The 26569-nt window shown below is 42.1% G+C and overlaps 1 protein-coding gene across 3 annotated transcripts in view; it reads left to right on the top strand.

Annotated features, from left to right (window-relative positions):
* FILIP1 (filamin A interacting protein 1) overlaps positions 1 to 26569 on the top strand; it is a 147204-nt gene that overhangs the window by 22563 nt on the left and 98072 nt on the right. For all 3 annotated transcript variants that reach the window (XM_006131943.5, XM_006131945.5, XM_006131944.5), the window contains exon 2: positions 22605 to 22883. In XM_006131943.5, coding sequence (XP_006132005.2) covers positions 22611 to 22883 — 273 coding nt within the window. In that variant the 5' untranslated portion in view covers positions 22605 to 22610. The remainder of the gene's footprint in view (positions 1 to 22604; positions 22884 to 26569) is intronic.

Below are 26569 nucleotides of genomic sequence, written 5' to 3'. Positions count from 1 at the left end.
TCATGATCTTCTTATCAATAAACTAGGCAAATACAACTTAGATGGGGCTACTGTAAGATGGGTGCATAACTGGCTGGATAACCAGTGCTTTTTTTGTGACAGTACTTCCTGGTACGCAGTACTGGCACCTCCAGTCAGAGCTCAACAACTTTTCCTCTGGTTACTGGCACTTTGCTTTTTTTTTTTTTTTAATGAAAAAAAAAAAAACACTGTGGATAACCATTCTCAGAGATCAGAGAGGTATTCACACCTCCAGATCAGCCACTAGAAGTGGGCCTCATCCTCCCTGATTGGATCCACCTCGTCATCTCTAGCCTGATTCTGGCCTGCATATTTATACCTGCCTCTGGAAATTTCCACTACATGCATCTGACGAAGTCGGTCTTTGTCCACGAAAGCGTATGCTCCAACATTTCGGTTAGTCTATAAGGTGCCACAGGACTCCTTGCCGCATTCTCAGAGAGTAGTTATTAATGGTTCACAATCATGCTGGAAGGGCATAACAAGTGGGGTTCCACAGAGGTCTGTTTTGGGACCAGTTCTGTTCAATATCTCATCAACTATTTAGATATTGGCATAGACAGTACGCTTATTAAATTTGCAGATGATACCAAGCTGGGAGGGGTTGCAAATGCTTTGGAGGATAAGGTCAAATTCAAAATGATCTGGACAAACTGGAGAAATGGTCTGAGGTAAATAGCATGAAGTATAATAAGGACAAATGCATTTAGGAAGGAACAATCAGTTTCACGCATACAGAATGGGGACCAACTATCTATGAAGGAGTATTGCAGAAAAGGATCTAGGGGTCATAGTGGTCCACAAGCTAAATATAAGTCAACAGTGTGACACTGTTGCAAAAAAAGAAAACATCATTCTGGGATGCATGAATAGGAGTGTTGTGAGCAAGATTCTAGAAGTCATTCTTCCGCTGTACTCTGCTTTGATTAGGCTTCAATTGGAGTATTGTGTCCAGTTCTGGGCACTGCATTTCAAGAAAGATGGGGAGAAAATGGAGAAGGTCCAGAGAAGAGTAACAAGAATTATTAAAGATCTTGATAAGATGACCTATGAAGGAAGACTGAAAGAATCGGGCTTGTTTAGTTTGGAAAGTAGAAGACGGAGAGGGGATATCATAGCTGTTTTCAAGTATGTAGAAGGGTGTCACAAGGAAGATGGAGAAAAATTGTACTCCTTGGCCTATGATGATAGGACAAGAAGCAATGGGCTTAAACTTCAACAAAGGAGTTTTAGGTTGGATATTAACTTCCTAATTGTCAGAGTGGTTAAACATTGGAATAAATTGCCTAGGAAGGTTGTGGAATCTCCATTTCTGGAGATATTTAAGAGCAGGCTGGATAGATATCTATCAGGGATGATCTAGATGGTGCTTGGTCCTGCTGTGAGGGCAGGAGATTGGATTCGATGACCTCTCACGGTCCCTTCTAGTTCTATGGTTCTATGAAATATATTCATTAAGTTTACTGTATTTATATAGTGTAAAAGTCATTTTTAGAGTGATTGAAAATGGAAATACATATTCCATAATATATTACACAGGCTGTATCTTCAACAAAAGTCACTTGAAATTATATGACCAGCTACTATTTGGACCTTGGCATCTGTCTTCTATTTGGTTTACGATAGACAGTCACACACAGGAAATATTTGTTATTACTGAGAAGAAGCTGTTCTTGTAAAACAGAATATTTAAGGGATCTGAGAGTAAGATTAGAGAAATAGTGAGTTGTAAAATGTCACAGAACCATTTGCTTGTCCCCAAGATTAAATCTGAAGTCCTCTTGTGGAATTAAAGCATGGGAATGCCATTTGTTTCAGGGAAGTCAAATCAGTTGCATGCCATGGATGAAATGTCAGAGTCCTCCTTTCATTAATGCTCACGATCTCTGTGCTCAGAAAAGAAGAGTGACTATGTTGCTTGCTCAGTTTTAAAATATCCAGTGTTTTAATGTTACACCCATCCAGAGACTTCTGTTTAGTAATATAACTGTTGTTCCTCAAAAACTCTTTGGTGATGTACTTCTAGCACCAATACCAGTGCTGAAATTCTTGATTATTTCTGCGCTGTCTGTTATCCACTTCTCAGTTAAGATAAAGAGACCAGTATTAGTATAATGTATCGGAAATGTGATTTCCCTTGACAGAGCTACTGTTTGAAGAATAATTGAAGTGCTTCTTTAACTGCAGAATTAGCTTAATATGTGAAAACATTGGCAGGATTCAGACTACAGGAATTAAAATTACTGTTTTGAAAATCATATTCTTATCTGATTAGTGTTTTCAAGATTCTCTTATTTATGGAAGAGCTGGAGATAATTCCCTTCACCTAAAGCATTGTAAAGAATGTAATCCCTGCTCTAATTTGTGCTGGTGATATCATCAGATCATAGAACCTTGACTTTGGATCTCAGAAGATAAAAACCATTCAAAAAAAAAATACTTGTAAAATGTATTTGTCTTTAAGGGCACACTTGTTGCATTACATGCACATAATTTCAATAGTATCCAGTCTGAAAAAAACATGATTGGGCATTGCACTCTGTAGATTCAGAAATGGCAGAGTTATCTTACATTCTCCACTATGGACTCAGAGAGGAGTCATTTCCCAAAAGCTATTCCAGTAATGGATTTCTAGCATCACCTTTCCACAGATACAAAGGCCAAAACCACACTGGAAAGAGATGTGAGCATCACTGTGGACAGCTCACACTAAAAATGTCTGCTTAATATGCAGTCCCCATTAACAAAATTCTAGGATTCAAAACTAATATACTGAAGATATTATAATGCTTTTATAGAAATCAGTGGTACACCTTCACCTAGAACACCAAGTTTAGTTCCATTCAGCATCTTTGAAAAAATACTCAGAGCTGTGCAATGAAAATGATTGAGGCTTCTTTGCAAGAATTATAAAAATGTAGTTCAGGGAGGAAAGGAATAAAAGAAAACACAAAACAATATCTGGCATAGAAAAGATTGTCCAGACATTTCTATTTAACCTGTCTTACAATAAATGGGTAGCAGGTTTAAAACTAATAAAAGAAAGTTCTTCTTCACACAGCGTGTAGTCAACCTGTGGAACTCCTTGCCAGAGGAGGCTGTGAAGGCTAGGACTATAATAGAGTTTAAAGAGAAGCTAGATAATTTCATGGAGGTTAGGTCCATAAAAGGCTATTAGCCAGGGGATAAAATGGTGTCCTTGGCCTCTGTTTGTCAGAGGCTGGAGAGGGATGGCAGGAGACAAATCGCTTGATCATTGTCTTTGGTCCACCCTCTCTGGGGCAGCTGGTGCTGGCCACTGTTGGCAGACAGGATACTGGGCTAGAAGGACCTTTGGTCTGACCCAGTACGGCTGTTCTTATGTTCTTATGTTAAACACAATAGACTATCAGTGAAATGGAAAGTCAACAAATTTATAATAGAAGGAAATAATTTTTTTACAGAATAAATAATTAACCCGTGTAAGTTTGCCAAGCAAGATGATTAAAGCCAAGTGCTTGGTAGGAATTTTAAAAGATTTTAATATACATAATAAACAATGACTATATAAGTGAGTGGAAAAAGTTCCTGTTAGATACTACAGTATTGCTTGTTCTGGAGCATCTCCTATTGACCATTATCGGTGCGTCTACACTGCACTGTAACTCAAAATAAGATACGTAATTTGAGCTACACAAGTTGCGTATCTTATTTCGATGCTATTTCAAAATAGCTTATTTCATCATTTGGCACTGTCTACACAGCATCAAATTTTGAAATAAAGTGCTATTCCGAAACATAGAATGAGGTTTACAGGGACACTGAAATAGCGAGCCTAAAATAATGGGCTTTCTGTGAAGACATGGGATAGCTATGTCAGAATACTTCGGTATCCTGAAATAGCATTGCAGTGTAGACGTAGTCTATCAGAGATAGGACAGTGAAGAAGTAGAACAGTTGATCTTAAATGGATTGACAAATTATATGTTCCTATGTTGCCTAATTAAATTTGGTAAACAAAAGTAAATGGTTTTCTTACAAGTAACATAATATTTAGGTAGTTTTGCTATTTTAATTACAAAACAAATCACAATACATCTGCACATCCAAAAGCTTACAAAGATGTGGAAGTGGATTTGGATAAGTGGTTGAACACTGCATTAATCGTTAGTTAGCCATTAGATGAATTATATTATCCAGTTTTTTCCTGAGTGTTCCATGGAGGAATCTTTGACACAAAGTAGAGTTCAGCTTAGATTTGTCTGTTTATAGCTGATTGGAGATATCACTTCTAATATCACCAGAATGCCTTTAGTTCACAATGTGTTTTGCAGTGTTTGTCCCAGGATATTAGCGAAACAAAGTGGATGAGGTAATACCATTTTCTTTATGTAAGCTCAAAAAGCTTGTCTCTTTCACTAACAGGAGTTAGTCCAATAAAAGATATTACTGCATCCATTTATCTCTTTAGTATACAACGTTATTCAAAATACAATTGATACTCTTATACATTCAATTTAGAATAATCTGTACCAGTCAAGATATCAGAGAAACTCAAAATATTACTTCTCTCAAGGCTCACGAATATTGGTGTACTAGCTCTGTATCCAAGAAAAACAAGTTAATTTAAAAAGTGTGTTTGTTCTCTTTCAATGGATTACATCAAGGATTTAAATGAATAGCTCTGATTTAAATGCCAAAATGTCCTTTATGTGAAGCACAGTTTTCACAATTCTTCCTTTTAAGTATATAGTTGCTTTGGTAGTTGTCCATGGGTTTAATTCTATATTTTAAGCTACAGAGACACACACATTTGGACAGCTTCCTCCTTTCCTCATTTTACCCCATTAAATATTCCTAAGCTTGGATCCAAACAGCTTAATTAACACTTTCTAACAGAAACTGATTAGAACTGTTAAGTTTTATTGGCTAAGGAAGTGAGCTAGTGGTAATAAAATGGACCACCAGCTTTGATTGTAGATTTATGTAGCCTAAAGGGACTGTGGGAATAGATATGCATAAGATTAAGATACATAATATATTTTAGTAATTTGTAGCTGTTGTTACAATAAAATCCCACTTTATTAATATAATGAAGCTGCTTATCTTGGTGCTTTTTTATAAAACTATCTTACTGTGAATCTCACCCAATTCATTTGGATCATATCAGCTTAATGGTAGTTCTGGTTTGAAACAAAGTCTGTTTTTGAAGGCCATTTTTTTTTACAAAATCATATTTTCCAATCAAAGTATTTGCTTTTTAACCAAAAAAATTAACTCGAAACTTTTTTATTATGGAAAATAGTTAATGTAAAAATTGAGTATTCCATTAAATTATCTTTTAAAAATACGACTGAAAATTTTTACCCAACAGCAGACCCTCAACTAAATATGTTTACTTAAAATAAGTTTTCCCCTGAACACAAGCTTTTTTACCAAAATTGCCTTGGGTTTTTGTTGTTGTTGTTGTTGTTGTTGTTAAAAAAATGTATTTACCATTGTTGTGAAACCCATTTCAAGTTGTCTTTACCATAGAAAAATGAGTGGTCTAAAAGTTTCTTTTAAAAAAATCAGTTTGTTCAATCCAGGTCTGTTTAACAAAATGCCTTACCTGTCACAGTTAGGGTGCATCTAGACTACAGGGTTTTTTCGGAGAAATGGCCAATTTTCCGAAAAAACTTCACTTACATCCACACTGCATTTGTGTTCTGTCAAAAAATATTGAAAGAACAGAGGGGGTTTTCCAACACTGGTAAACTTCATTCTATGAGGAAGAACACCTTTTCAGAAAGAGCTTTTTTAGAAGAAGGCATGTGTGGACGTGGAGGAAGGATTTTTCGAAAAAAGAGGCCTCCAGGAAAAAGCACAAGTGCCCTAGTGGACACCCTGTCCACAGTAATCACAGCTCTATACACTGGGGGAACTGCAAGCGCTGGAGGGTCCATGAAGAACTCATGAGACAGTACATTGCAGTGCTGCATGGCATACAGCAAACACTGGCCCAAAAGGTCCGTGATGATGCTGAGTGACACAGTCGCATGTGAGACCAGTTTGTGCAACAGGGCGAAAACATGTGTGCCACCATCCGGGAAGTGACAGCACACCCAGGTCCTCTCCCCACTCCTGCTCTTCCCACTCCAGCTCCCCCTGCCATACCTGACCCCGCTGCAGCCCCCCCTCCTGCCCATCCTGCTGTTGTCCCCGGCCCCACCCAAAACTGAGGCCGAGGTTCCCGGACCCGAGGTGGCTCTTCCAGCTGCACCACTCACAACACTGATCCCCTCCCCTCCTCCCTCATCCAGGTTCTCAGCCCCCCTTCTCCTTCCCTCATCCCGGTTCTCAAGTCCCCCTCTGCCCTAGTTACTTGTATTATAAAAAACAATATCTAAAGTTTTTGTTCAGTTCAAAACTGTGTTTATTAATTGTACAGGGAAGGGGGGAAGGGAGGGGTTGTGGTGGGAAAGATACTGAGGGGCAAGGCACAAGCCCCCAGTGGGGAGGCACTGAGGAGAGTTACTGGGCTCCTTCAGAGAAGCTGTCCCTCAGGGCCTCCTGGATGTGCACCCTGATCTGATGGGCCTGGTGGATGGCAGATGTCTGGGGCTGTTCAAACAGCCTCCCCTCACCACCAGCCTCTGTTCACCATCCTGGGAGGAAGGCCACCCCTTTGCTCTCCACCAGGTTGTGGAGCACACAACACGCAGAGACCACCTTGGAGATGTTGTACTCTCCCACATCGAGGCATGTCAGCAGGCACCTGAACTGGGCCTTGAGGCAGCCAAAGGCACATTCCACCTGCATTCGGGCCTGGTTCAGGTGCATGTTAAATTATTCCCTACTCAGATCCAGGTGGCCAGTGTAGGGCTTCATGAGCCACGGCATCAGTGGGTAGGCCACGTCACCTACAATGCAAATCGGCATCTGTACGTCCCCCACGTGAAAGTCCCACGGGGGAAGACTGTACGAGCCTTCAGCTTGAGGTACAGGCTCAAGTTTCTGAATATGCGGGCATCATGTGCCCAGCTTGACCACCCAACAATTATGTCCAAAAACTGTTCTCGGTGGTTGACCAGAGCCTGAATCACTATGGAGAAGTAGCCCTTTCTGTTTATATATATTGGGCGGCTCGATGCTGTGGTGCACGTCTCGGGATGTGGATCTTCCGCGGTGTGGGAAGCCAAGATCAGCAAATCTGGCCACGTTTGGATCTAGGTCTCCAAGGTGGATGACCCTGCGCAGCAGGATGGAGTTGATGCCCTCACCACCTGCAGCAGGAGACATCAAAACACAAAACATAGAATGAGAGGGTATGCCAGAGCCCTTGGGAGGTTCCCGTCCCCTTCCTCTTTCCCCCAAACACCTCAGGAGCCACCCCTTATGAGTCCACCCCCTCAGCAGCAGAGTTGTGTGAGGGCAGGATGGCACAGCCCACCCCAGGGATGGGCCTTGCCCCCACCCCCACTCTCCCCTTTCCCAAGGGTTCCCCTTTTCAAGGACTTCCCCCTCCCCGCCGCAGGGTGTGTACTCCAAGGGTGCCTTACCTCCATGAGGAGGACCCCAATGGTGGACTTCCCTGCACCGAACCGGTGTCCTATTGAGCGGTAGCTGGCGGGGTTGGCAAGCTTCCATACGGCAATTGCGACCCTCTTCTCCAGGGGGATGGCGGGCCACAGGCGGATGTCGTGTCTCCAGAAGGCAGGGGCAAACCAGGCACATAGGTCCAAGAATGTGGCCTTCTGCAGGCGAAAGTTGTTGAGCCACTGCTGGTCATCCCACCGCTCCATGATGAGGTGGTCCCACCAGTCAGAACTGGTGTCCAGCCTCCACATCCATCTCTCAACCGTGGGCTGCGGGGGCAAGGGCATCCAGGCAGAGGGACTCAGAGATGAGCTTGGAGTCAAGCTGGGGACTGTAATAATGGTCTGCTGAAACTGCTGCAGAAGCTGCAGCATGACCGTGTGGGGCCATCACATGTCTAGGGACAGCTCCGTCTCCATGGCAAAAAGAGAAAAGAAATGCTGTGGTGTCCAACAAAGCTGGACAACCAGAGCATGCACTGAAAAGCTTTGCTGTCCCTCGATGAAGTAAGCAAGCAAGCAGAACCTGAGAAACGGCTGTCCAGGGGGGTCCCTTTAAGCACACGTCTCAGATAGCCTTTGGTAACAGAACCTGGAAGTAACTGGTGACCTAATGCCCTTCCAGAAGCGCTTCTGAGTGGCCTTTTATGCAAGAGAGCATCCAATGAGCTTTTTCGATGCGCTTTTGCAGTGCGGACACTCTCTTTCGAAAGAAGATTTTTCGGACGAGATCTTGTGAAAAAACTTCTTTTGAAAGAAGCTTGAAGTCTAGACGTACCCTTAGAAACCATGTTATAACCAAAATAAAGTAACAACAATATTCTGTGCCAGCAGTTTTTTAGTAACCATTAAATAAACCTCTCAGCTTATCACGTCTCCACTGGGTACCTTCCAATATGAAATACATAAATACAAAAAGTACTTAATAAGGATTAGCTCAGAGCAGAATACCAGAAACAACAGTTGAACTTCTGCCATAAAGGCATTTAAAGTATAAATACATTTTTATATTTATCACAAACCTCAGATCAACGGTATAGGACAAACTGAAATAATTCTCAACAATCTTAGGAATTTCAGAGCTGGCCAGCTAAACTGAAGAAATGTTTACTTTGCAAAATGCTTGGGTAACATGGACTCTTTTGCTTATGTGGGAAATTAAATAAAATGTTGACTTCAATGAACTTTGTAATGGTCCCTCAGTGAACTCAATAGCAAATTGATTTGAAATACTGATGAGGCTGATTACTGAAGAAAGCAACGTTAACGAAAGTTTACTTTGTTAGAATGCAAAGAGTGCTAAGAAAAATCTGAGGGGCATCATACAGCATGTGGTCAATGTTTCTAGGTTTTGAAAACAAGTCAGACAGTTGGGGACATGACACTGAAAATTCATAGTTTTCCTGTAATAAAATGTCTGGAGAGGGTCCAGGAGATTCCATGGGATTAATCCTGCAGAGTTGCTGACAACGTTGCTCATTGGTAGTAGCGACTGTGGAAGTGAAAGGAGTGTCAACCCTAGAAATGTCAAGGGCCCACAGAGAAAAGTGGGTTGTTTTTTTTTACATCCGTAGACTGGTTGTCACTTCAATCAGCTGTAGAGGTGCCTGTTCCCTGGTGCTAATGCTCCTTAAGAAGCCTGACAAATCACCTGACTTCTGGTCCTGGAAGTTCACAAGATCATCTTTCCTCTTTTCATTTCCACCAAGTCACAGGGTGAGTAGCCCATCCCCCTGGGAGACCAGATGGAGTGTCTCACCCATAATCTGGCCCCAGCTATGACCTCTATCGGCTGGGCATTATGGCTCAGTGGGCCTAGTCTGTAGTGCTCTCAGTCAGTAAGGTCCAGAGGCCTAGTCCCTGTTAGCAAGGTTGTAAGGCCCAGCAGCCAAGTTTATAGCACCACTGGCAGTGGGACAGTAAGGCTCAGTCTCTATTGTGATAGGTTTGCCCCCCCCCCCCCGTGGGGGCCAAGAGAGGATGGGGTAGGGAGGCCTGGGCCACTTCTCCACCCGGCCCCAGCCCAGGGCCCTGTCGCAAGTAGGTATATCCCACCACTGGCTCAGTGGACAATCCGCCCAAAACACACCATGCTTGCCAGGAAGTCTGCTCTCCACCCTGGGCTACTTCTTACCCCAGCCACCAGCCAGCGTATTCCCCACCCGCGTCCTCTCGGTTAGTAGCTCTCCAAGTTGTCTGTTTGCTGCAGGGGCTGCTGTGGTGGTGGCTGTTCCTGGGTTCTGGCAGGCGCTTCTTCCCCTGCTGTGGTCAGCCCCAACTGAGTGGTTCCTCTGGGTTTTATACTGGGCCTGCAGTTGGAGCATGCTCAGCAGTGCTATGGGGGAGGGGCCTTCTCATCCCAGAAGGCATGGCTAACCCCTCCCAGGCCAGTGCAAGATTGGTACCCCCCATCACACACTGATTATGAAAGTTTCACCAGGCTCCAAGGGGAATATGCTGCACAGAGCAAGTGCCTTGGAGATCTGCTAAAAATGCATAGTCTTCCTAGACTTCTGGGGTATGTCTAGACTACATGCTCTGTCGACAGAGCCATGTAAACTAGCTTACCCGACATAGTCAATGAAGCGGGGATTTAAATAATCCCCGCTTCTTTATAATAAAAATGGCTGCCGCGCTGTGCCGACAATCAGCTGATCCGGCACAGCGCAGGAGTCTAGATGCGGATCGGTCGACAAGGGAAGCCTTTGTTGACCACTCCTGTAAACCTCGTTTCACGAGGCATAAGGGAGTGGTCAACAAAGGCTTCCCTTGTCGACCGATCCGCGTCTAGACTCCCGCGCTGTGCCGGATCAGCTGATTGTTGGCACAGTGCGGCGGCCATTTTTATTTTAATGAAGCAGGGATTATTTAAATCCCCGCTTCATTGACTATGTTGGGTAGGCTAATTTACATGGTTCTAATTTACATGGTTCGACAGAGCCATGTAGTCTAGACATACCCCTGGAGCGCTGACTACAGGGTGCTGGGGTGTTTCTGTGCTGCCATGGGATGCGAGGATATTTTGGGTTGACGCCTCTCCCCTGCCTCCACTCATTTCAGGATTATTTACTTCATTTTACATTTATATTTATTTATGTACACACATTAGAGATCAAAGAATATGTGTGTTCTGTGGCTATATTTGAAGATTCAGAGTTACTATAAACACCCACTGTGATGCCAGTTATCTCTTGCAAAAAGAGACTGTAAAGGGACTCCAGAGAATACCTGCTGCACAGGCAAGCTTGCTCGCTGGTGCCTAGCTGCTGGAATAGCCCTCTGCCCCTAGGGTCCAGAGAAGGGGGCATGTCCTGTGCAGGAAGTGGGAGTGGCTCACTCTACATTCCAACTGCTTCCTATGGTCTCTTGTGTGTTGCATCATGAGTCAGTGGGCACTCAACAAGGATACGCAACATAGTCTGAAGCTATTCACAGCTGCATTGTGAGTCATTAGAAAACTCTCATCTGAAGAGATTGGCTGCTCAGTTTCTCTGTCCTAAACCAGTTCAGAGGTGACCACGGGTGTCTTGGTAGATCAAAACCTGGTGGCTATATGATTGGGTCAATTACAAGAGAGCAATTAATGACTGTCATCATTGACCACTCGTTAAGCCAAGCAGATTCCAGCATCATGTCCTGTAGTGGCATAAAGGCAGGCTGGTGAGTGATTGAAAATGTCTATGTACAACAGTAGGTTGGTATCCATGGCGACGGAGTTGCTCTCAAAGTCCCAGTAACAATATACATAACTTTGTTAACCTCTACATCAACCAGTTTTGCACGAAATAAGCAACACCAGACAGGAGCACAATGCTTTGCTGTTAAATAACAGAGGGCAAAGGCAGATGATCTAGGCTTGCGCTCCAAGTTCAGTTGGCCAATGTTCTGAGCAGGTGGATCTGAGGGCTGACTTTGGCTGCCATCTTCCTCAAGTTGTTCAAATATGTTAACAATCTATCCAATCACACACTAAGGTAAACTGGGTTTGGAGCATGCCGCAGTCTTATTTTTAAAATATGTTGATGTACTATAGCTCAATAATTATTCCACTGCTTGAACAAATCATTTACTTAGAGCTTTGCTTTTATGGCTTTTAGAAATGTTTCTTCAATGTTTGGAAAGGCATCACTATAGAGCTTTCTCTAGGTTATTTTCGTTTCCCTCAGAGACTGATGTCACAGCTGGACAACCCCAGAGATCAATAAGTACAACAAAAATGTTGTTTTTATGGTGTTGACCAATAGATGTGGGAAATAGCATTTTGTTTGTTTTTCATGGTGTTCAAGGGTTCTGCTACTTTTCTTCATGTTTATGTTTCTGGTTTTCAGGGATTCATTCATAAAGTTAAAAGTATCATGAGGTCTGGTTTTCTCACAGTATGTAAATTATTGGATGGGGAAGGATATCTCAAGAATACCTGGCCAATGGAAGCTGTGAAGTTGGCACTTGTGGAAGAGGAAGTGTGGGGAACCTCCTTGTGCCTAGGGGCTGCAGGGAGCTAGTGGCTGCTTCCAAGAGCGAGGCAGAGCCAGGGCAGGAAGGGAACTGGCCTTAGCCTAGCTGGCACAGAACCACCAGTGTCCTGTTTGACTAGGTGTTCCGTTAAAAAAACCCAGATGCCTGCCAACCCTACTCTGAGGTAATTGGGACCAATGAATGACAAGTATAAAAACCGAGCTATTCAGGCTTGTTGTGGTTTACCAGAATAGAGAGCTTTGCCTTTTTTAGGTCTCTGCAGGAACTGAATGCACATTGCTAATCCATACCCTGAACAACACGTTGGTTTTTATTAGAATGAACTCAGGGAGAAAACTGAAATTACTGACACACTAAGAATAGCTCAGTTCTGACTTGTTGGGGTGTTAAAGATTTCTGGGCTTTAAACTAGTTCTGTCGATTTAATTGCAGTTAACTCGTGGTTTATAAAAAATATTAATCACAGGTTTAATTGTACTGCTAAACAATTTTGAAATGTATTCAATATTTTAGATGTTTTTCTACATTTTCAAGTATATTGATTTCAGTTACAATACAGAATACAAAGTGTACAGCACTCACTTTGCATTTTTATTACCAAATAACTGGCACAGTGAATAATTTTTCTTGTATCATTCTTTTTCAGTTCACTTCATATAAGTACTGTGCAGCCACCTCTTTATTGTGAAAGTGCAGCTTACACATTTTTTTTATAACATAACTTCATTCAAACAAAACAATGTAAAACTTTAGAGCACGGAAGGGCAATAATTTTTGCAGTGGAGTCACTTCACAAATTTTGATAAGTTGTCAGGGACCCGCTCTGGGCTCGAAGAAGGGGCAAGGCCTTGGGAGGAAGGGCTGGGGTTGGAGGTCAGAGAAAAAGAGAGAGTGTATGTGAGAGAGAGGGTTTGGTACAGACTGTGTGGGTGTGTGACAAAGACCGGGAGAGTGTGTTTGGCACAGGCTGTGTGTGTGGGTGTGTGACAGTGTGTGTGCTGGCTGCTCCTGGGTAAGTTTCTGAGAGGCACCACACACTGTCTCTTTAAGCTCTCTTGCTCTGCTTTCTCCCTGCTCCCCCACTCTGCAGAGATGGAGTATGTGAGGAGGGAGAAGAGAGTGTGTGCATGTATGTAAGGTGAGTGTGAGTATGTATGAGAGAGAGATCACTGGCTGCTGGAGAAATCTTAGAAATAGTGCACTGCCTCTTCAGATGGGCACTCATCTCACTCACCATACTTCAGACTGGAGCAGCTCTGTTGTGTGTGTCTCTCTTCTCAACCCCAGCTCTGCAGAGATGAGATACAGGGGCCAAAGGGCCACCCTTACTTCAGCACTCTCCTCTCCCCTTTTTCCCTCCCCCGTGCACTGCTAGTAGGAGAGCCCTGGGAGCAGCTAGGCTGCAGGACAGAGCATGGTGGGGGCAGGGCTGCTGAACACATGCTACATGCTTACTTTGCTAATAAGCTGAACATGCCAGATAGAAATACTGGGTGGGCTGGTTCTAGCTGGTGGGCAGTATTTTTCCCATTCTTGCTTTAGAGGTTACAAGACCAGATCACAAAGTTCTACTTTTTGTTCAACACTCACTAAGACAAACAAGTTTATTTACTTTAATGAGAAATAATGCTTCTGGCTTCTTATTTACAATGTGACCTGAAAATAAGAACAGATGCTTCCCTGGCACTTCTGTATCTGGCACTGCAAAGTTTTTACATGTCAGGTATGCTGAACATTCATGTCCCCCTTCATGCTTTAGTCACCATTTCAGAGAACCTGATTCTATGCTGATGACACTCATTACAAAATAATGCATTAATTAAATTAGTGACTTAAGTCCTTGGAAGAGAGGGAGGGAGGGAGGAAAGAACTGTATGTATCCTGTTCCATGTTCTATCTGCATTATGTAAAATATTAGATATTATAGTAGTCTTGGATGATGATCCAACACATGTTCATTTAGGAATACATTCACTGTAGATTTGACAAAATACAAAGATATCAATGTGAGATTTCTAAAGATAGCTACAGCACTTGAACCAAGGTTTAAGAATCTGAAATGCCTTCCAAAATCTGAGAGGGATATGGTGTGGAGCATGCTCTAAGAAGATTTAAAAGAGCAACACTCTACTTCAGAAACTACAGAATTCAAACCACCAAACAAGAAAATGAACCTGCTGGTGGCATCTGACTCAGCTGATGAAAGTGAACATGCATTGGTATGCACTTCTTTGGATTGTTATCAAGCAGAACCTGTTATCCGCATGGACACGTCCTCTGGAATGGTAGTTAAAAGTATGAAAGAACATATAAATGTTCAGCACATTTGGCACATAAAGGTCTTGCAACACTGGCTGCAACAGTGGTATGTAAATACCAGTGTAAACAGAATTGGGCAACATTAGTTCCTGCAAATGTAAACAAGCTTGTTTGGCTGAGCAACTGGCTTTACAAGAAATAGGACTGAATGGACTTGTAGATTCTAACATTTTACATTGTTTTATTTTTGAATGCAGTTATTTTTGTACATAATTCTACATTTGTAGGTTCAACTTTCATGATAAAGAGATTGTGCTACAGTACTTGTGTAAGATGAATTGAAAAATACCACTTCTTTTGTTTTTACAGCACAAATATTGTAATAGAAATAAACATAAAGTGAGCATTGGGTACCTTGTGTTCTCTGTAATTGAAATTAATATATTTGAAAATGTGGGAAGCATTCACAAATATTTAAATAAATGGTATTCTATTTTTGTTTACTGGTGTAATTAATCACAATATTTTTTTAATCACTTGACAGCCCTATGTTAAAATATTTTAATGATCTGGGTCCTTTTATCTTTTCAGTAATAACCCTCTGTCTTTCATACTTATCCTTGTCCCAGCAAAGCATAAGTCTGAGGAATGCTCAGTGTCTGATACTCCCCTTGAATTGGTATTTGGTAGTTTCTGGTAGTTAAAAAGGTCAGTGTTATAGTTTATCCATTGAATGATGGACAATACCAGATAATACCATACTTATATATGATATATGTTATATGATAACAGTAACAAAAACACTAAGAATGTGTCACAATGAAATAAAATCACACAACACAGCACCAGCTGCAGATACTATCATACTGGAACAGTGATATATCACATCACTGCCCCACTCAGAAGAATATCACTCCTGGGTCATCGGAAGGACAATGGCAAGGGTCTACGGAAGTTAGGCAGCAGCTGCATGAATATTAACAGCATCCTGCCATCTTGGAAACAGAAAAGCTATTGTGAGAGTGAGACAGAGTGAGTGTAATTTAAGGCTCACTGAGCACTCTGTGCACTTGGCAAGTGTCCCCCATGGGCCAAATTGAGGAGATAATTGATTAAGGACAGGAGGATTAACTTGTTAACAAGGTAGTTCAGCACCTCAGCTGAGGACAGTAAGGGCACGTCTACACAGCGGCATCTACACCAACACTGTTATCCAAAACACACTACAAGTCTTTATTTCAAAATAATGTCAAGCTGGAGGACTTCTTGCTCTGACTCATGGTAACAGTCATTTTACGAGGAGTAAGGAAAGTCGTAGGAAGAGTGTTCTTCCTTCGACTTCTTGCTGTGCAGACACCGCCAAAAGAGGAAATAAGCTATTTCGACTTAAGCTACGCAATTGATGTAGCTGAAATAGTGTAGCTTATTCTGACTTTAGCCCTGCTGTGTAGACGTACCCTAAAACAGAAACAGGGAGAAGTAGAGGGAGAAGGAAAACTTAGAATGCGTCTAGACACACCCTTCTGTCGGAATAAGCTACTCAATTTGTGCTATGCAAATTGCATAGCTTATTCCGAGTCTAGGTCAAAAGAGCTTATTTTGAAATTTGGTGCTGTATAAACAGTGCCAAATTTCAAAATAAGGCACTATTCCAACAAATTCCTTAACCCTGAGGGTTTCAGGGATGCTGGAATAGCATACCAACTATTTCTGGAAATAGTGGGAGCATTTAAAGACACGGTGTTGATATTTTGGGATACTTTCAGAATCCAGAAATAGCACCACAGTCTAGACATACCCTTTGAGAAGCCCATGATTTTGGGGAGGAGTTGATTACCCCATTTGCTGTGTAGGGAGAAGGTAAAAGGCTTTTAGGGGGTGCGAGGGCTCATTATAGCACCCTGTGTATAGCACCCTGTGAACAAAGATGGTGTTCAACTTTGTTGTGGTTTTTGCAGCAATGAATCCAGTATGAGGGAACACTATTCTTTGATAGGGAACAAAAAATCTTAACAAAGATTAAGTGTGGTTCATAAGTTCACAGTATATGTAACCTTGTGGGATACACACTTGGTTCTGTTAACAATACAGAAATGACTAATGCTTATCTAATATCAAGGACTCTCCATTTGAGGAGCAAAGAAAGATTTTGGCAGGCCAGCTAGACTGCACTGCCTGTCCAGTAAACTTCCAGGCATTTTCCAGCAGTCATATGATGAAACAAATGTTTAATAATTATAGACTAGAATTAATGGTGACAAGGTTTCTTTAAGTTCTGCTTTAAAGGTCAGGAGCTGCTCTTTTAGAGGAATGGAAGAATTTTAAAGCGTAGAAAGCAGGAAAAAAATGCAATGGACAAAATACCCATGACCCAATCTTTCTAATAGCTATATGTCTATGAAGAGGTTCTAAGTAAACCTTAATATCCATGAAGGTTAAGGTGAATCAAAAAAAACTTAGCACTGAGAAGTAGAGTACTCACTACCTCACAAAATCAGGCCTATTATATGTTTTTTTTCCCCCAAACAGGGGTCAGTCACAAATGCAGTTGTGCAATTTCCTGCGAATAAGGCATGTTCAGTGCTAATGTCCACTGTATAACAAGCTACTCAGAACAGCTGGAGTGTGGCTATAGGGAGTCTGACATCTCCATATGAGCCAGCACTTGGTATATCCTAGAAAGCGGTGCAGGTTGCCGGGGCTTACACTATAAATTTACATCAGTGCAACTACCACTTCTTGTGTAGGTGAAGTTATTATGTCGGTGGGAGAAGCTCTCCTAGGTCTGGTCTACACTAGGACCTTAGTCTGAAATTAGCCCCCCAAGCTCAATTTTCTAAGTGATGCATGCACGCTACCAAGCCCATTATTCTGGACTAGGGAGCCGGGGAATCAGAGTCGGCCCAAGCCATTCTTGAGCCCCGGGCTGCAGGCGTGCGGTGCCACCCACGCAGCTCATTCTTTTTGCCCCGGGTCCTGGGCATGCGGCTCATGCGCGGCCCCACTCCCACTGGCCCGGCAACACCGCATGGCACCCCTTACAATCAGGCGCCCCGGGCTATCACCTGGTCAGCCCATAGCTTGGGCAGCTCTGCGTGGAATTAAAACTCTGTAATCTTGCTTTTCATGAGGAATAACACTATTCCCGAACTTGTAATTCCAAAATAAAGTTAGCATAGATGCTCCAGTGCCACTAATTTGAACTAATTAGCCTCCAGGAGGCCTCCCACAGTTCTCCAGAGTGCTTCCTGGGGCTCTGAGTCTGATACAGGCTCCTTTAATGTGGATGTGGTACTTTGAACTACATTCAGTTCTTCCCTGTAGTGAGGACACAGAACTTTGAATCTGTAAAATCGAGAGCCCCGAATTAGAATAATAGAATCATAGAGTTGGAAGAGATTTCAGGAGGTCATCCAGACCAGCCCCCTGCCTAAGGCAAGAGCAATCCCAATTCAAACTTGATAAATTTGAAATAATTACCTACTGTAGACATGGCCTTGTTGACATTGTGCTTTCACGTGTGGGTTAAGGCTGGTATAACTGACTTGCTTGGGATGTGGATTTTTCACACCTCTGAGCAACATAGTCATATTGAAATAAGTATGTAGTATAGACCCTGGGCTATGTCTAGACTGCAGAGTTATATGAGAAAAAGATTTGCAAATTGCGAACCAATCGGCCAATGGGAGTGGTGGTGGTGGAGCCTGCAAGTTCAGGGCCACATGGAGTCACCTGTTCCCACCCACAAGAGCTGAGCCAATAATCACCCCAATTCCTTACCCCTTCCCATACCCTCTCTCCCTCCCAGACCTGAGTCAGATTTACAGTTGCTTTGCATCATCAGAGCATTGCAAAGCAGCCAGAGCATGGTAAATTTGGCCCTTAGTCTCACAGTGCTCTATAAAGCAGAGTATCAAAACTTAAATCTCAGCTACTGTCATTTAATCCTGAGTTTACGTGCATCTCTGGCAGCAGCATCCAACACCTTGGCATCCAGCAGAGGCTTTGGAAAGAGCACAGAGGGAAGGAGTTTAAGATACAGGGAGAGCAGGTTTTAAAATCACACTTATCGTGGTGAGTTTACATCTTAAAAGATTGTTTATTTAGTGTCTGTGATTGTAAATGAATGTCTGCGACACCTATTTCAATTTCAAATTTAATGCAAAACAATATTACATGTGCTAAAAAAATATCAAAAAGTCAGCTAAGATTGTAATAGTAGACAAGCAAGCTCTCAGTTCAGCAGTTACTATGAAAATCTGGGATTACTAATTAATCTAGATGCAATAGTAGTATATTTTGTCATTCAGTTTAAAGGAGGACTTCAATAGAACTATGTTGAGTCACATCAGTTGAGGATCTGGCCCCAGATTTTTTTTAAATCTTTGTCTAAATAGACACTAGTTACATGCTTGTGAGCCTACACTTGGCTCAGTTACTATCCTATGTGAATTGTTGTTTAGACTTTCATTGGTGTGTGACAACAAAGAGGTTCTATCATATGGTGCTAGCAAGGTAGAAATTTAGGGCTAGAAGGGACCTTGAGAGGTCATCAATCCAGACCCTTGCACAGAGGCAAGGTCACATATTCCTAGGCCACCCCTGACTGGAGTTTGTCTAACCTGTTCATAAAACCCTCCACTGATGGGGATTCCACAGCCACCTTTGGAAGCCTATTCCAAGATTATCCTTCTATTTTGAAATAGAAACAAAACTCTCGTTGCTGAAGATTAAGCTCATGACTTTTGTCCTGCTTTCAGTGGACATGGAAAACTATTGATCACCATCCCCTTTATAGCACCCTTACTATCTGAAGACTGTTACTATCTGTCCTGCCTCAGTCTCCTTTTCTCAAAACTAAACATGCCTAGTTTTTTAACCTTTCTTCATAGGTCAGGGTTTCTAAACATTTTATCATTTTTGTTGCTCTTTTCTGGACTCCAGCTTGTCCGCATCTTTCTTAAAGTTTGGCACCCAGAACTGGTCTCAGCACTCCAGCTGAGGTCTCCTCAGTGCCAAGCAGAGAAAGACAATTACATACGAATCTCCTGTTAATGTGCTCCAGAATGAGGTGACACAAGAAAGCAGCATGAAGTCCCTCAGAAAGTCTGGCATATACAGCTGCCCTTCGCTAGCTGTTTATGACACAGTTGAGGTTTCTGAACAGCATTACTCAACTGGACGTGAGTCAAATTTAACTAATCTGTGCACCTACGTTCTAAGGCTTTATGCAGAGGTTGTTGTGTAACTAGAGCACTATGCAATGCAACAATCTGGTTTCCACTGGAATAAATATATAAAGATCTGAAATACCTATTTATAAAGCACATAAGATGCTCTAAAACCATGAAATCATCCATTCTCAAGTCTAAACCATAAAAACTGTTGTAGGTGCTCTTGCTGGAGACCAGAGGGACGCAGAAGGAAGTACATAGAAAAGAGAGACAAAGTAAATCCCAAATGCTCCGTCTTGGAGAGGAAACATGCTTGTGGAGTTTAAAACCCATTATAACCAAACAAACTGAATAGCCCTATCTGAAAGGAAACACAGTACAATGTTTATTTTTCCATTACAAACCTGAGACCTAAAAGATTTCCTGAGCTCCACAGGTATTGTTCATGCTTATAATGGAGATCTGTTTTTAGAAAACATACTTCTTGTGTTTAATATAATGCATAGGCTTTCAGGAAGTTAATAACTATTGTATACCTGTATCACATATTGTCTGGGTGGAAATAACCGTACAATGCAAGCAACCGCATTATGATATTCTCTTGCTTAAAAACACTTTGGGGGGGACAGATATCTCTTGCTTAAAAAAACTTGGGGGGGATGGATAACTCAGTGGTTTGAGCATTGGCCTACTAAACTCAGGGTTGTGAGTTCAATCCTTGTGGAGGCCATTTAGGGATGGGGCAAAAATTTGTCAGGGATGGTACTTAGTCCTGCTGTGAAGGCAGGAAATGGGACTAAACTAGATGACCTTTCAAGGTCCCTTCCAGTTCTAGGAGATTGGCAATCTCCATTATTTTTTTTTAATGGATTCTCTTTTCAATTACTTTGTTATAAATCAGGATAGACATTAATGGTGTTACACTAGTATATAACAGATGAATATGAAAAAGAATCTGGCACACATTATGAAAACTTCAGGCTAATGTAAACAAGGGTATTTATAGCACTGGCTAGAATCAACTAAAGTGTAAACCCTTGTAGGCTCTGTGAAAGATTACCCAAACTAATTTGCCAGACTTAACCTTAAGATTTGCATTGTCATTACTGATCTGCTACTTCTGCTTCATCAACACAGATTGGTGGTAACACCAAACTAGCAGTATTTGCTGAAAATAATCTTCTGTGATTAGAGAACAAAGTGCAAACTAAATTCAGAAGTGAATTTAGGTGTGTGTAAGAAAAATCTAGGGGCCTGATTGTAGACTTGTTAACTTGTACATCAAAGGTTACACTGCTGAGACTAATGAAATTATACCAGTTTTGCCCTTATATAAGCGATCAAAGATTCAAGCCCTAAGAATGTCAAAGGCCTAGAGAGTATAAGATGTTGTTACTTTCTCTAGATCCCTCAAACAGTTTGTTATATGTATGCTGCCTCAAGTTCCCTTCCACTCTCTTCCACTTGTTATATCTTTACCTCCTGTACATGTTCATTCTGAATCTGCCTACCTAACCTAATTGAGTGTAAGGGAGTCTAAATTGGCTTAACTCACACATTAAGGGGCCAGAAGACAGGAGTGCAGCACAAAATGGAAAAGGAGGAATATAATTATTAAGTTGAAGAGATCACCTCTTACTTTAAATGAAATCTTTTAATCCTTATTCTGACTATAAATTAAATTACATATAAATTACAGCCATTTACATTCTTACTCATTAATAAGTAGGTATAAGGAAATCTGAGTTTAGTGGAGACCTAGTTAATATCAGGGAGTCTAACTTATACCTCTTTGCTCCTTAACTCTGAATTTGGCCCTGAAACAGGCTTTAAAATTCATTATTACTATTTTGAAGATCTCTTATAGTAGTATTCAGAGTCAAAATCATATCTGGGACCTCATAGTACTATGCACTGTACAAATACTTCCAAGAATAAAGTCCCTGCCTCAAAGAGCTTACCAAAGATGAGTGACCCATGGCAGATGAGAAGGTAGGGATGATGGATGTCTGAGTATATACACTTGCCTATCCAGTCACACATTTTGCAGTTTATAATTGTAAGTATACAAAGTGAAAGCCAACAAATCCCACCTTCCCCTCAGGTCATAATTGTCTTGCTGATTTCCTAGGCATTGAGGCATAGGGGAGTCTCAAAGAGCAATGTGATAAGAACAGAGGATTATTGATCAGATCTAGGAGGGAGTGGCATGCTGTGGGTCGGGGGCAGCACAGAAGAAGATATAGATGTTTGTGAAATAAACCAACAAACAGGTAAATGGGGCTGTTCTGGGCAGAGTGGAAACGGCATGGCAGGCAACATGGTAAGAGCAGCCATGTAGTGATGGAAAGTACCTTGAAGGTGAGGAGAAGCAGCCTCAACTTCATGTAGTTAAAGGAAGCCCAATGGACGGCTTGAACAAGGTGTTTCTATGGTCAAAATGACATCCATCCAGAATAGATTATTTTAACACCTGCGTTTAGTATGAGGCCAATAGGTGTTAGGGAGGGATGGAAAGTTTGATACCACAATAATCATGACCAGAAATTATGAAGAGGATCTGCGTAAGAGGATTATCTTCATTACCAACATTGAACCCAACACTTCTTAGTTTGTCAGGTACCTTCTTACCCCTGTTCCTTAGAAAACTTACACTCCAAGTACATGCTTTTATAAATATTAATTACAGTCTTTCAGTTAACTCTGCTGTTAAATCACAATTTGCCTCAACACCCTTGTGTTCTCATTTTTTTTCTCTTACGGTGAGCTAAGAGAACTGAAGGAAAAAATAGAGATTGGAAAATTGTAGTTGCCAGGTGCCCGCCTCATTTTAAGCACCATACATTGTAACTCACACCAGCAGCCTGACAAGTACAGTTACCCTGCTTTAGGGCTCTATTAAACTTACAATCAATATTTTGCTTCATTGGATTCCAGAGACAAACTTGTTGATGTAGGTGAGCTTTTCAGCACTCTGCCACTGAGCATGGCATTTTTCCTGGTACTCAGAAGGAAAAGATGGTTCGGCCTCTTAGCAACAATTGTGCTGTAGATCTTGGGCTCGTGTAAATAGTTTTACATGCTCAGAAAATGCATCTTTATAATTTTTTCTCTCTAGGTGGGGATGAGATCGCGAAACCAAGGTGGAGAAAGCTCTCCTAATGGGCATTTCTCCAGTTCTAAGCCGATTACCAGGAAGGCAGAGAATGAAAACCTTCAGGAAGATGCCAAGAAAAAGAACAAATCCCATCGAAAGGAAGAGGAGGTCATGGTCTCGGGGACTGTAAAACGACACTTGACATCACCAGCACCCAGTGAACGAAAGAACAAGAAATCCATAGAGCTTTCTAAAGAAGACTTAATCCGGCTCCTCAGTATAATGGAAGGAGAGCTGCAGGTAAATCAGATATTTTCTCTCTTGTATGACTCTTCGGTGTCTTTTCCTTGTTACACTCCTCTCTCAGGGTATGTCTGCACTTGGAATTGTGCAGTGGAGTGTCGCCACAACAGTGCAAGAAGTAGGACAGGGCAAGCTAGCTGTTCCAAGCATGTGCCTTTAAGAGACCGAAGGCAGATACTCAGGGAATCTAGCCCCTCATGCTGCTTGTGCTGCCATGGCTACGCTATATTTTTAGCATACTTGTTCAATAAGAGCTAGTGCACGAATGTCTCCTGCTGCTGAGCATCACATCCTTAACTCCAGAGATGTGGGTTGAGGTGATTAGTGGGGTGCAGAAGTCACTATTATGTACAGGTTCTTTGGAGCCTTATTAGTGATTTGCAGATACTTAATTGGGAGGGGTTGCAAACTGGACAGAAGAGAAAGAGAAATACTAAGAGGCTAAAGAGATTAGGCATGTGGGCAGAAAACAATCAGCGATTCTGTTTGGAAAGATGCAAATAAGCAGAATGGGGAAAACAACCCAGAATACAATTAATAATTGCAAGGGAGAAACCTGGATATCAGTAATGTTGGAAAAGAACTGGAGGTGACAGTGGGAAATGCATAAAACAAGTTAGCTCTTTATACTGCACTTGTGTGTATGTTTGTGAACCACAGCAACATTCTAAGAGCTATTCCTGTTTCCCTGGCTGAGTTTACACATTTAGCTACTAATGGGATGGTGCAATAGAAGGGAAAATGGGATTTCTTTTCATAGGGTACGTCTAAACTACATGGCTCGTTGACGGACCCCTTTAGATTAGTTTACTCAAAAAAGGGAAATGAAGCGGTGATTTAAAGGATCGAGGCATAAAGGAACTGTCGACAAAGGGTTCTGGGGTTGGCAGATCCCCGTCTAGACTGCTGCGCTGTGCTGACAAACAGCTGATTGGCACAACGCAACGGCCATTTTGATTTAAATGAAGCGGCGATTATTTAAATCGCCGCTTCATTTCCCTTTGTTGTCCTGCCTCATCTACATGGCTCCATTGACGGAGCCATGTAGTCTAGACACACCCATAGTGGCATCCCCTCACTGCATTCTCCTAACAGTGTCCCTGTGCCATTTAAATGAGGTCAGATGTTTTATTATCTCCAGCCCCTTCTTTCCTGTGGACCACGATAACATGGAACTTTTTTGTGCCCTGCTTTTCCTGAAAGCCACATTCACTGGACTTTTCCTTTAATTTTGAATTGACTCCTGTTGCCTCCCCATTAACCCACTGTCAGGAAACAACCATGTTCTGAGTGATCAACCTCTAAGTTCAGTGTGAAATCTGAGTCACACCACCACTGCAAAAACAAGAGGCCCAAGGTCATTACTGAACGCTATTATTCCATGCGGTATTGCATCACCAAACTCTGGTGTTTTCATTGTTGTTTTCTTAGTAGATGCACATAAAAGAAAAAAATCTTGCCAGCAGGGAAGAAAAAATAGCACTTTTTTTTTCATGCAGTGTCAGAAACAAAACTGTTCTCTTCTTTTCAACTTTTATTAGTCACATACAAAATGCACCTTCCAGAGAAATACAATCATAATTTTTAAATGACAAATGGAAACAAAGAGAATGAAATTCTGCACGATTTTAGTGTTATAAAAAGTTATGCTATTGCTTCTGGGCCAAAATTCCAATAGCCATGCGGTGTATTAAAAATGGAAAAAAATCAGCTTGGATGAGATTTGCAGCTATGTTTGAAAATATCAGCTTGTGTGTGTTAATTCTTGCAAAAAAAACCCAGTCATAAAGCTCGGCTACATCTACACTACGAGTTTTCTCAGCAAAAGATATGCTGATGAGGGACTCATTTGTATGAGTCTCAACCTCATTTGCATATTTTCTGCTGATCCGTTTTTGCGCTAGGGTTTTTGCACGAAAACAAGCAGTGTGGCCATTTTTGCACAAAAACCCCTTTTCCCGCAAGATCCTTATGCCCCAAAAAAGGAGGTTTACCGATCTTGTGGAAAAAGGGGGTTTTGTGCAAAAAGAAAATGAACACACTGCTTGTTTTGCGCAAAAACCCCAGCTCAAAAACAGATTGGCAGAAAATATGCAAATGAGATTGAGACTCATGCAAATGAGTCCCTCGTTAGCATATTTTTTGCTGAGAAAACTCGTAGTGTAGATGTAGCCGAGCTTTATGACCGGGTATTTTTGCAAGAATTAACACACACAAGCTGATATTTTCAAACATAGCTGCAAATCTCATCCAAGCTGATTTTTTTCCATTTTTAATAGACCACATGGCTATTGGAATTTTGGCCCAGAAGCAATAGCATAACTTTTTGTAACACTAAAATCGTGCAGAATTTCATTCTCTTTGTTTCCATTTGTCATTTAAAAATTATGGTTGTATTCCTCTGAAACCTGAGCTGAGATTGCTTGGGGCCAGGTGGCAGCAGGTGTCAACCTCCCCTCTCCTCCTGCCCTCCCCCACACTCATCACAGCAGCGGGAGCAGAGCAGCTCGACAGCCTACTCCGCTCTTCCACATTGCTCTCCCAGCCCACTGTACTTCACTTTTCTGTGGTGGCTGGATGCGGAGCTGCTCTAGCTCTCACACCAGTGAATGTGGGAAGGGGAGTGACTCCTGGTGCTGCCCTACGCAAGGCCCATCCATAGAATGGTTGAGGTGGCTGCTGTGGGACCCCCCAAAGTGTGGAACTTGGGGTAGCCACTCCAAATCATCCTATGAACGGGAGGGCTCTGCTGATGGGGGAGAGATGAAGTATGATACCATTGTTAAGGCACAAGCCTCGTTGCAGGAGATTTAAGTCTCTTACAGCCTGATCCCCAGCAATTAATTTGTGACACGGCTAGGTCAGGCAGTTCATAGCTTCAGCACCTCTGGGCTCCTGGCCAGCAGCCACCATTCTGTGGCTGCCCAGCTCTGAAGGCAGCAATGCTACCAACAGCAATACAGAACTAAAGGTGGCGATAGCATACCATGCCATCCTTACTTTTGCACTGCTACTAGCAAGCTAGGGGCCCAGCTAGCGGTGGCTGCTCTCCAGACACCCAGCTTGCTCCCTGGCACCTTTTTCATTACAGATTAAGCACTCCTGGCCCTGCTCTCTTTCATGTAAGTTCCTATGGACTTCACTAGAGCACAGCTGGGTCTTCAATCTATGCACCTCACTGAACATAGCTGGTATAGAAAGGTTAAAGGCCCATCCACCTGCCCATTATCCTCTATGGCAACTGAGTACAATCATTCGCTGAACTGCAGTAGCAGCCAAAGTCCTCAGTCAAGATTGTGTTTGTGAAGCACTTCGAGACCCTCAGCAGGAAGGTGCTATTGAAGAGGAAAGTATTAATTATTAATCCATAACATTTTAATATGACTTTAAACACCCATTTCAATGATTTACCCACTTGTGCTAAATGCATTGAACTGTCAATAGAGTGGGTAAGCCAAAGGAGTCTGGCTTGAGAACAGGATCTGCCTTGTAACCATAAATGAGTACAAGCCAGAGAAGAATAATGCCAGGGTGAATATCCTGGAATGACTCCCAGGCTGTCCCAGTGACCTACTCCACTGTATCACTTTACATATTTTCTTTTTCGGATCTGTATTTGCACTGCCAGTGGCTTGACTAGTGCTTTGATTCATAGAGCCAAAGCAAACTCAGGGGTCAGCTTG

This window comes from Pelodiscus sinensis, chromosome 3, assembly GCF_052426305.1.
Source record: "Pelodiscus sinensis isolate ZL-2025 chromosome 3, ASM5242630v1, whole genome shotgun sequence".
NCBI classification, from domain to species: Eukaryota; Metazoa; Chordata; order Testudines; family Trionychidae; genus Pelodiscus; species Pelodiscus sinensis.
The sequence above is the reverse complement of the archived record's forward strand: the minus strand, read 5'-3'. Positions and strand labels throughout refer to the sequence as shown.